General features: G+C 44.1%; 1 protein-coding gene across 3 annotated transcripts in view; it reads right to left on the bottom strand.

Moving 5' to 3' along the window:
* fras1 (Fraser extracellular matrix complex subunit 1) overlaps window positions 1-12,024 on the bottom strand; it is a 446,760-nt gene that overhangs the window by 97,118 nt on the left and 337,618 nt on the right. For all 3 annotated transcript variants that reach the window (XM_059646148.1, XM_059646150.1, XM_059646159.1), the window contains 4 exons: window positions 7,336-7,526; window positions 5,663-5,816; window positions 1,635-1,898; window positions 193-381 (listed from right to left, as the gene is read on the bottom strand). In XM_059646148.1, coding sequence (XP_059502131.1) covers window positions 193-381; window positions 1,635-1,898; window positions 5,663-5,816; window positions 7,336-7,526 — 798 coding nt within the window. The remainder of the gene's footprint in view (window positions 1-192; window positions 382-1,634; window positions 1,899-5,662; window positions 5,817-7,335; window positions 7,527-12,024) is intronic.

Genomic DNA, 12,024 nt, shown 5'->3' with positions numbered 1-12,024 from the left:
AGTTTCCACATTGTCTTTGCTGCAGGAAAATTCCTTGCAAGTACCATGAATCCAGTGATTAGTCTCTATGTGGTTTATTTCATATTTATGATCACCTGGTAAAGATCAAAGTACTGTCAGCCATCATTTCTCGATCTGAAGCAAAGGAGCATTCTGTTAAACAAACATGTTAGTATTTCAAGTCTCACCCACCTTTGTTAATGTCAGCTTGGGTAAATCTTTTAATGGGTCCCCTGATTGAAATTTGAACCAAATTGTCATTTTTAGACATCTGTAAGCGTCCAACTGTAGGATCTTTGGTTATGACAAATGTAAGCTTTTCATCATCAGAATCAATATCTGTAGCTTTCAGGTACTGTTGTGTGATTACTGATACAGATCCTAAATGCAAAAGATGAATTCATTAAATCAGAGGTTGTCTAATTGACAGTTCATTTATTGGCTTGTATTGCATAATAATACATCTATTATATGCAACAATAGCTAGCGTATTGCCTGGTTATAATGATGGGAAAATCATAGACTATACCTCTTTGATTTTTCTCATGCACTATCAGCTCAGTTCCCTTAAAAGTATGGAACTGGCTCTTACATTTCTACTTATATTAGAGAAGAAAAACATGTTGTGGACTCCAAGACAATAATCCATTTCAAAGGTCAGTTTTACTTTGCTTGAGATATAATTGCTTGATTTTCAATTATCCCTTCGTTGACACTTTCATATATTTTCTCCTCCAGTGAAGACCCCTTGCTGCAATAGATTTGAATTGTTCTGGGTTCTCTATCGTCTCATGTAAGCAGGATACTCAAAAAGTCAGACCATCAGAATACAGCCCTATCCTGCGTTAAATCCAATGCTCACATATCTAATTTCTGACAGAGTACCTGGACAGTGGTTGAGCATAGAACCACTGTTTCCAAACCATCCAACTCCATCATTCCAACTGTGATGGATGCATCAGTTTGCATGAGAAGCACTCTGTTTCCGTGATGGTACCTACACGTTTGTATTTGTTGACGTAAGTGAAAGCAGAGTATCTTAGAAAGAATCCTTGTGGCAAAACAAAAATATATATTTTTCTATCTCAAGTTTAATGAGAGGAATTTGATGGGGGTTGCACTGCTCATTCATCATAGCTTAAGAAGAGTCGTGAATACTTGAGAAGGACAATGATGAAAGAACTGTGCCAGGGTCCTCCAGTTGTTTACCACAGTTAGTAACAGAGAAAACACTGATAGAAATGCACCCCTTAAGGATTTCCAGTGATTCACTGGAAGGGCTTGATGGTTTGCATAGCTGCCTCACGGCTCCAGGGAGTGAGGTTCAATTCCATCCTTAGGCAACTAAATGTGTGGAGTTTGCCATTCCTCCTGGTGTCTGTGTGAGTTTCCTCCAGGTGCTCCAGTTTCTTCCAACAATCCAAAGATTGCAGGTTAGGTGGATTGGCCCTACTAAATTGCCCAGAGTGTCCAAGAATGTGCAAACTCACTGGATTAGCCATGGAAAACACAGGTTTGTAGGAATTGGGTAACGTGTATGTCTGGATGGAATGCTCTTTGGAAAGTTGGTGTGGACTCGATGGTTTGAATGGCCTGCTGCCACACTGTCAGGATTCTAATATTTTTATTCTTACCTGCTGAGAACTGTAAACCACGGTTGATTGCTAATCTCGGCGCCTCATTCTTTTGCTTTTCCACAAAGAATTCCATTTTGCCATTTTCTGTGTACAGACCATCTGTAAATGCAAAGCGGAACTCATCGGACTGTACGTTGGTCCCATCGTGGGTGTAAACAATGAGGTCATCCAGCACATCCTGGTATGTGAAGGAGGAGCCTTGCGTCAGTACTCGGCCATTTTCAAGAGGCTCAGAATAAAACTGCCGTTTCCGCAGCTTGCCTATTGTAGTCAATTAAAACAAATAAATATTGAATTAAACAGCACTTGCTTCATTTTTTACAATGTTCACAACATTATAGAAACACAAAGCTTTGAGGTAACCCATGTATATGCCACAAAATATTGATTTTCTGCAATGCCCATGATCTTTAACGTTGCACGTCTCCAATACTAATCGTAACTATGATGGCTAAAATCAAGCAAGCAGAGTGAAAAGACTAATTACTTCAGACAGATACATGCAACTCTTAGCAAGTAATACCAAGTTGAGTTTATGTCGCAAATTTAATGTAAAGAAACTTATTTCAAGGCATTTCACAGAAAGGTACCTAGTGAGTGACCACAAATTCAGGAAGAGGGTTATTAAAATAGATGACTGACTGGTTGATGAAGGTTTTTGAAGAGGAGATGGGACTGAGTATTGGAATTCCAGAGACTAAATCCAGGCAGATGAGGCCTCATCATCTAGATGAGAACAATGGTTATAAATGTGAATGGGAGGTCAGGGAGCCAATGAGCACAGGAGTGTAGAAGGAACTTAGGAAGGGCAGGAATTACAGATTCCTAGGTATTGTAAGATGGGGTGAATGTAGAGTTGACAAGAAGGTCAAGCGATTAAGTGACTGAAATTGGCAATGATGAATATGTAAATGAGGGCAGATAAATAATAATGCAGGGATGATTCAGCTCAGGGTTGAAGAGGTCACAAAGCCGTATGTGCAGTCTGGTGCAGAATCAGTGAAGGCTGCAAGTGAAATTTACAACATAGTCAAGAACCGTCTGAGGTTGTTTATTTTCAGATGGGGAGGCCATTTCTAAGTCCCAATCCTCACATGTCGACAGTGCCTGTTCTGAAATTACCTTCAGGGATGTGACCTACTCATGGGTAACCTCTGCTATCTAATTATGGATAGTGGCTAGGTTCTTCAGGCTGCAGGCAAGGTGCAGCTGGGAATGGCTGGCAGCTCCACTAGAAGGGGCAAGTACTGCTCAGGCCAGAAAAGAAGCTCCTTAAAATAGAAGGGACCTTAGATGCATGAATCCAATTTCAAAATGATGATGAACAAAGTTTGTTGCCCCATCAGGGCGAATGGGTTACCACACTACCGGAATTATTTGGGCTGCAACTACCCTAACTACCGTTGGTACATAAATATCTGACTGATGACCACTTGCCCTTCCACAGGGGAGGCTGCCCCTGTGGAGATCCTGGACCTAAGTGGGTACGCTCTGTCACTGGTAAGATCGTGGAAGAGACTCCTCTCTCTCTATTCGTCTGCAGAGTGATTATTGACTACATGTTATGCTGTGAGAAACTGCTGTACCACAAACAAGATATACTGTAGCAATTCACTATAAATTCTTCAAAAGAACCTGCCAAGTCTGAGACCTCTACCACCTAGAAGCACAATGGTAGATGGTGGGAAAGGCATCATCCACAACTTGGAATTATACTGCCATTTATTCACAATCTTAGGGTCAAAATCCTAGAAATCCATGTGACTCTCTGGCTTCATTGTGTGCGGCAATTCAGAAAAGCAGCCATCGTAAGAGAAATTAATGATGGGCAACAACTGTTGGCATAGCTAGTAACACTCACATCCTGAAAAGAATATCAACAACAGATTGTCAAGAGGTGGGAGTGTGTGGGCTTATCAATCCAAAACCTCCATCTGGAATATGCTGCCAGTCCTTTCTTCAACTAAGCTTCCATCCAATGCATGAAGTCTTCTGAACTTTGAAATATTCCAGGCACCAAGACAGATTATATGTCTTGAAACCTGCAGTGGGTCAGAGTTGTGCCAATGTGGAGAGACTTCCATGTGGCTGCAAATTCAGTGGTTGTTTCTCACTTGTCGCCCAAGCAAGGCCAGCAGGGACCAACCTGAGTCTGGAGGCCCTATCAGACAGCCCACTGAACTGAACTGATGCAGCTCACCATCATGTTCTTAAGGCCAATCAGGGATCAGGCAATAAATGCTGGCCTAGCATCCTTGAATGAATACGGAAATAATTGCTGCTCAGGCTGACAAGGGATTCAAGCAGCTGCAAACAGAGACTTCTTCGCAGGCCTGCCTAAAATCTGAAAATACAAATGGCCCACAGCTCTCACAGTCATCAGTGTGTTGGGGAAATCCCTCTGCAGGAATGGTCATAGCGCAGAATGCATGTCAGTGTCCGTTACTGGGAGGTCATCTCTCCGTTGCTGCCCATCGCCCAAATGAGGAGGAGGTCCGCCACCCGCTCTCTCCCTATTTATTTCAGAACCCTCTCCCCATTCCCCTTTTCTGATGAAGGGTCTAGGCCCGAAACATCAGCTTTCGTGCTCCCAAGATGCTGCTTGGCCTGCTGTGTTCATCCAGCTCCACGCTTTGTTATCTTGGATTCTCCAGCATCTGCAGTTCCCATTATCTCGGAGGAGGAAGTCTGTTCAGATGTTGGGGGAATCCCAGCGTTGGCCTGAAGTCGGTTCTTCAGTTCACCCTAAATGGCTCTTGCTGCTTCGAGCCCTTGCAAATGGAACTGTATTAAGAACTGTGGCGACAGATATCTTTCACAATTTGCTCTCAGTCCCACTTCCAAACCTACATTAGAGTCACAGGAAAAAAGGCACTTCAGCCCAGCTAACTGTTCGAATCCCATCTTCCAACGCAAACAGAAACAGAAATTCCAAAAGTTAGCCAATGGCCTTGTAAGCCTTGGCATTGCAAGTGCACATCTGAATACTTCTTAAAGGTTATGAGGGTTTCTGCCTGCACCAGCCTTACATGCAGCGAGTTCGAGATTCCCACTGCCCTCAGAGTGGGGAAAAAAATCCCTGTCATCTCCTCTAAACCTCCTGATCCTTACCTTAAATCTGTTTCCCTGGTCACTGATCCCGCAATCAAGGGATAAACACATTTTGAGAATACGTCCACAACAACCTACAAGTCTGGACAACAATAAAATCGTTTAGTGCCATAAGGAGGGTCTGCTACCTCGTGGGTGACAGACTTCCAGGTAAAGCTCCACAGCCTTCCAGATGGTTTCTGCGGAACACCGAGAACTCCTGAGTGACTTCTCCTTAACTGACCGAGACGAATCCCAGTAGCAATAGTTGTCTCCATAACTACATTGCTACAGCTGCAAACCTCACTTCCCAATCACCAGGATCTGCTCGTCTGATCCTGTTGTAGTACATTCTGAAGAAGGGTCACTGGCCTTGAACTCTGTTAATTCTGTTTTTCTCTCCATCAATCCTGCCAGACCTGCTGAACTTCTCTGGAACTCTGTTTTTGATTGCTGGCATCCAGCTGACCCCGGTTTTAATGGTATCAACCTGGAGGGTCCCTCCCTACTTCTACAGGCGGCACTGCTGAGTTATCTACCCACTAATGGGGGGGGGGGTGCGGTGCTGAGAGGTGGGCTACCATCCTCAACTACAACAGACCCAGTGACAACTTCCCTATTGGCCACCATTGGTAAAAGGCTCCCTTACTCTTGCAAAGTAGGCACCACTTTTGGTGCTGAAGGCAGGACAGCTTACATACGGTGATAGAGGCCTACAGCGTGGAACCAGGCCTTTCAGTCCAATATGTCCATGCCACCAGGTTTCACAATTAAACTAGTCCCATTTGTGAACCTTTTGAGACAATTTCAAACAAAGATGAGAATTTAAAACTTTAGGCATTGCTTGACTGGCAGCCTTGAATCAAGATGCCCCTAATGATGTTTCTCTCAGATATCCTGTCAAACCCTTCATTAAGATCTACTCATGGACTTACCATAGCTGGGTTTTTTGGTCACTCTAAAAACCAACTCATTCTCTGGTGTGTCCAGGTCCAGGAGACTAAGTGAGGTGTTTCTAATTACAACACCTGTTCCTTTATTTACATGCACAACTTCAACATTCATTTTGGGAGGTTCATCATTCTTCCGCTGGTGACAGGAACAAGGAAAATTGATTAATTCTTGCCCTTTCAATTAAATGTCTATCTGGAATACTTTTCTTCCAGCATTAACCATTGGCAATAGTTGGTTTGCACTCAGAATATAAGGCAAATATGATAGCTGAAAATTTACGAAAACTTCATTGAACCATTTATTGTCAATACCTAATCTCTGCTTGTTTTCTGATTTGTACAGAACTACACAAAAATTAAACAATACAACATGGAAACAAGTTGTTGGGGTACATCATGAACCCTTCCAAAGGTATTCTGATTTAATTTTGGTCAATTTCCATTGACCTCTTGACTTTTTGTTACAGTGTCCTATCAGGGACTGTCTAAACCAGTACTGCTCCTTTAAGAGGAGGAACAAGCTGTTGAACCCAACCAGAGTGAGGATGTGTCCTATTGTCTTCTGTGCTCTCCATGATATCTCAGCAAAGGCAGGATGTCTTGGGACAATGGGTTTCTTCTGAACAAAAAGCTAAATTGAAGAATGTGAGACGGACCAGGAAAGGGCTCACAGAGACTGATAGGACTATGGTCCAAGGGGTATGTGAAAACTTCATTATCAAACACCTGCCAGGGGTGTAAGCTACATGGATATGAACCATTTACAGTTCAGTTTGTGAGGCTACTGTGTTCTCTAATCAGTGCACCTCAATGACTGGGAGATATTAAATTTTGCACTATTGTTTGGAATAGAACCTTTCGGAATAAAGACCTTTGCTGCCAATTCTTGGGTCACTGCTGCGAAATGTGGATCTAAAATCTCCTCCTAAATATGGCAATAGGAAGTGGAGGGCCGACATCCTGAAAGAGCTTCTGGACAGTGGACTCAGGTGATGCTGCAGGGACAGTACCATCCATTCTTAAGATGGAGAAGAAAAGGCGTGAGTATTAACCACAGCCAAGTGTGATTGTAAGTGTAAACATGACAGACAGACATTGTACACAATTTACAATAGGTAGAGTAGTGTAAAATCATTTTGGCTATAGTACATTATGTGGTACTAAACTCTAAATTTGACAAAAATCATTCATCATAAAATAGTTTCAGATTCACCTCGAGACTTAACCAGACCTTCAATGCTTTACTGATTCTTGACTAATGTCCCTAGCAGGAAGTGGAAGTATTTAAGTTGGAGACTCGATTTCATGCCCTATTTATTTCAATGGCGTATGGAATTAGCCTAGTTCAAAGTAAGCATCAGAATCTATGGGGATAATTTTTTCAGGCACTTAAAATGCAAAATGCGGTCTACAATACTTTTATGTTCCTGAACTGAACTTTTTGTTGATTCAGTGAAAAACACCTGCCAGTTGTAAAGTGTTTCAAAGAAATAAAGAAACCTACAGCACAGGAACAGGCCCTTCGGTCCTCCAAGCCTGCGCCGATCAAGATCCTCTGTCTAACCTGTCATCTATTTTCGAATTTTCTTTTCCAAATACCATTTATCTCTGTGTTCAGCATACTATACAATGAAATCCGAGCAAAATACAATTACCAGTATTTTAATGTTGAAGTTATACACCGGAGATTGAATGGTGCCGTCGGTCACATAAAAGTCAAAGCTGTCTGAAATTGGTTCGATGTTGCGATGGACACTCTGCACGTAGTAAATATTATTGTTGAGAATATCCTGAACCGAGAAAGGGACATCACGACTGATGATGACAGCTTGATCAGTTCTCCCATCTGTGAATAGAAATAATTGCAAAATCACAATTCCTTGCCCTTTAATGAATCGTCACAAGCAGGTGGTTTAAAATCAACTCAACTACCTGCTCTCCCACTCTGGGCAGATCAAAGCAGGCCATGTTCAGTAGAGTTTCCAACATTTACGTATATGCAACAGACAGTAACTCATACTTGTCAAATTCTAACTATTACTTATTTGCATGAAGATGACATCCTGTTAATGAACACCAATTAAGAGCTTTATTCAATAGACAAATTTTCAGTCTTTCCAACAAACATCAGTTCATTAGCTGTAATAAATGGTCCCGATTCAAAAGCTATCAGAAATATTGATCTCTGGCAATGCCAACCTTTACTGTTACATTTGTTTCTATTATGAGGTTGAGATCTACAAATGCTCAGAATGAATTAAAACTGAAATTAATCTGTTTCAAAACTGAGACTTCTTAAAAAAAACAGCGTGAAAGCATTTCCAACTTTGGTTGAGATTTAATTCGATAGCACCTGAGGGGGGCATTCCGTTGCAAGGACTGGTGACCTCCATTAATAGGAAGCTTTCTTGTTGAATCCCAACTGACTGACTGGTTAAGCTTCTTGGTTTATTTCAGACCTTGATGTTAAAGTTGCAGTTCACCAGAAGCTGCTGGCCTCTCGCAGAGAGCTCGAAGCGTGCCAACCTAAGAGATGACTGTGGTGGCCTAGCCTTCAAGGGATCCAACAGCAAGAAGGTAGATATTTTCTTTCAAGTCTCAACATATCGAAAGGACAGGGAGGTGGGCAGAGGGGGTTGGGTTGCCTTGTTAGTTAAAAATGAAATTAAATCTACGGCACTGAATGACATAGGGTCAGAAGGTGTGGAGTCTGTGTGGGTGGAATTGAGGAACCACAAAGGCAAAAAAACTATAATGGGAGTTATGTACAGATCTCCTAACAGTGATCAGGACCAGGGGCGCAAGATGCACTGAGAAATAGATAGGGCATGTCAGAAAGGCAAGGTCACGGTGATCATGGGGGACTTCAATATGCAGGTAGATTGGGTGAATAATGTTGCTGGTGGATCCAAAGAAAGAGAATTCATGATATGTTTGCAGGATGGCTTTTTGGAACAGCTTGTGATGGAGCCCACAAGGGAGCAGGCTATTCTGGACTTAGTGCTATGTAATGAGCCAGACTTTATAAAAGGCCTTAAAGTAAGGGAACACTTAGGAGGCAGCGATCATAATATGGTCAAGTTCGGTTTGCAGTTTGAAAGAGAGAAGGCAAAATCAGATGTAATGGTGTTACAGTTCAGTAAAGGTGATTACAGGGGCATGAGAGAGGAATTGACGAAAATCGACTGGAAGCAGAGATAATGGGAACTGCAGATGCTGGAGATTCCAAGATAATAAGATGTGAGGCTGGATGAACACAGCAGGCCAAGCAGCATCTCAGGAGCACAAAAGCTGACGTTTCGGGCCTAGACCCTTCATCAGAGAGGGGGATGGGGGGAGGGAACTGGAATAAATAGGGAGAGAGGGGGAGGCGGACTGAAGATGGAAAGAAAAGAAGATAGGTGGAGAGGAGAGTATGGGTGGGGAGGTAGGGAGGGGATAGGTCAGTCCAGGGAAGACGGACAGGTCAAGGAGGTGGGATGAGGTTAGTAGGTAGCTGGGGGTGCGGCTTGGGGTGGGAGGAAGGGATGGGTGAGAGGAAGAACCGGTTAGGGAGGCAGAGACAGGTTGGACTGGTTTTGGGATGCAGTGGGTGGGGGGGAAGAGCTGGGCTGGTTGTGTGGTGCAGTGGGGGGAGGGGATGAACTGGGCTGGTTTAGGGATGCAGTGGGGGAAGGGGAGATTTTGAAACTGGTGAAGTCCACATTGATACCATATGGCTGCAGGGTTCCCAGGCGGAATATGAGTTGCTGTTCCTGCAACCTTCGGGTGGCATCATTATGGCAGTGCAGGAGGCCCATGATGGACAGGTCATCAAGAGAATGGGAGGGGGAGTGGAAATGGTTTGCGACTGGGAGGTGCAGTTGTTTGTTGCGAACTGAGCGGAGGTGTTCTGCAAAGCGGTCCCCAAGCCTCCGCTTGGTTTCCCCAATGTAGAGGAAGCCGCACCGGGTACAGTGGATGCAGTATACCACATTGGCAGATGTGCAGGTGAACCTCTGCTTAATGTGGAATGTCATCTTGGGGCCTGGGATGGGGGTGAGGGAGGAGGTGTGGGGACAAGTGTAGCATTTCCTGCGGTTGCAGGGGAAGGTGCCGGGTGTGGTGGGGTTGGAGGGCAGTGTGGAGCGAACAAGGGAGTCACGGAGAGAGTGGTCTCTCCGGAAAGCGGACAGGGGAGGGGATGGAAAAACGTCTTGGGTGGTGGGGTTGGATTGTAAATGGCGGAAGTGTCGGAGGATAATGCGTTGTATCCGGAGGTTGGTAGGGTGGTGTGTGAGAACGAGGGGGATCCTCTTGGGGCGGTTGTGGCGGGGGCGGGGTGTGAGGAATGTGTCGCGGGAAATGCGGGAGACGCGGTCAAGGGCGTCTTCGATCACCGTGGGGGGAAAGTTGCGGTCCTTAAAGAACTTGGACATCTGGGATGTGCAGGAGTGGAATGTCTTATCGTGGGAGCAGATGCGGCGGAGGCGGAGGAATTGGGAATAGGGGATGGAATTTTTGCAGGAGGGTGGGTGGGAGGAGGTGTATTCTAGGTAGCTGTGGGAGTCGGTGGGCTTGAAATGGACATCAGTTACAAGCTGGTTGCCTGAGATGGAGACTGAGAGCCTAGCGGGGAAGACAGTAGAGCAACAACGGCAGGAGTTTCTGGGTGTAATTGAGGACACAGTACAGAGGTTCATCCCAAAGAAAAAAAAGATTATCCGGGGTGGGATGAGACAGCCATGGCTGACAAAGGAAGTCAGGAAATATATCAAAGAAAAAGAGACAGCCTATAAAGTGGCCAAGAGCACTGGGAAATCAGAAGATTGGGAAGGCTACAGAAACAGACAGAGGATAACAAAGAGAGCAATAAGGAAAGAGAAGATCAAATATGAAGATAGGCTAGCTAGTAATATTAGAAATGATAGTAAAAGCTTCTTTCAATATATAAGAAACAAACAAGAGGCAAAAGTAGATATTGGGTCGCTCCAAATTGATGCTGGAAGGCTCGTGATGGGAGATAAGGAAAGCTGAAGAACTTAATAAGTACTTTGCATCAGTCTTCACAGTGGAAGACATGAATAGTATGCCAACAATTAGGGAGAGTCAGGGAGCAGAGTTGAGTATGGTAGGCATTACAAAAGAGAAAGTGCTAGAAAAGCTAAAGGGACTAAAAATTGATAAACCTCCGGGCCCCAATGGGCTGCATCCTAGAGTTCTGAGGGAGGTGGCTGAGGAAATAGAGGCGGCTTTGGTCGTGGTCTTTCAAAAGTCACTGGATTCAGGGAAATCTCCCAGATGATTGGAAAATTGCTGTTGTAACTCCCTTGTTTAAGAAAGGATCAAGGCAAAAGATGGAAAATTATAGGCCGATTAGCCTAACCTCGGTAGTTGGTAAAATTCTAGAATCCATTGTCAAGGATGAGATTTCTAAATTCCTGGAAGTGCAGGGTCAGATTAAAACAAGTCAGCATGGTTTTAGTAAGGGGAGGTCGTGCCTGACAAACCTGTTAGAATTCTTTGAAGAGGTAACAAGTATGTTAGACCAGGGAAACCGAGTAGATGTTATCTCTCTAGACTTCCAAAAGGCCTTTGATACAGTGCCTCACAGGAGGCTGCTAAGCAACGTGAGGGCCCATGGTGTTCGAAGTGAGGTACTGGCTTGGATTGAGGATTGGCTGTCTGACAGAAGGCAGAGAGTTGGGATAAAAGGCTCTTTTTCCGAATGGCAACCAGTGACAAGTGGTATCCCGCAGGGTTCAGTGTTGGGGCCACAGCTGTTCACCTTATATATTAATGATCTGGATGAAGGGACTGGGGGCATTCTGGCGAAGTTTGCCGATGATACGAAGATAGGTGGACAGGCAGGTAGTACTGAGGAGGTGGGGAAGCTGCAGAAAGATGTAGACAGTTTAGGAGAGTGGTCCAGGAAATGGCTGATGAAATTCAATGTGAGTAAATGTGAGGTTTTGCACTTTGGAAAAAAGAATACAGGCATGGACTATTTTCTAAACGGTGAGGAAATTCGCAAATCAGAAGTGCAAAGGGATCTGGGAGTGTTGGTCCAGGATTCTCTAAAGGTTAACTTGCAGGTAGAGTCTGTAATTAAGAAAGCGAATGTAATGTTGTTTATCTCAAGAAGGTTGGAATATAAAAGCAGCAATGTGCTTCTGAGGCTTTATAAGGGTCCAGTTAGGCCCCATTTAGAATACTGTGTCCAATTTTGGGCCCCACACCTCAGGAAGGACATACTAGCCCTGGAGCGTGTCCAGCTGAGATTCACACGGATGATCCCTGGAATGGTAGGTTTAACGTATGATGAACGGCTAAGGATCCTGGGATTGTACTCATTAGAGTTTAGA

This window comes from Stegostoma tigrinum, chromosome 1 (assembly GCF_030684315.1).
Source record: "Stegostoma tigrinum isolate sSteTig4 chromosome 1, sSteTig4.hap1, whole genome shotgun sequence".
NCBI lineage: Eukaryota > Metazoa > Chordata > Chondrichthyes > Orectolobiformes > Stegostomatidae > Stegostoma > Stegostoma tigrinum.
The sequence above is the reverse complement of the archived record's forward strand: the minus strand, read 5'-3'. Positions and strand labels throughout refer to the sequence as shown.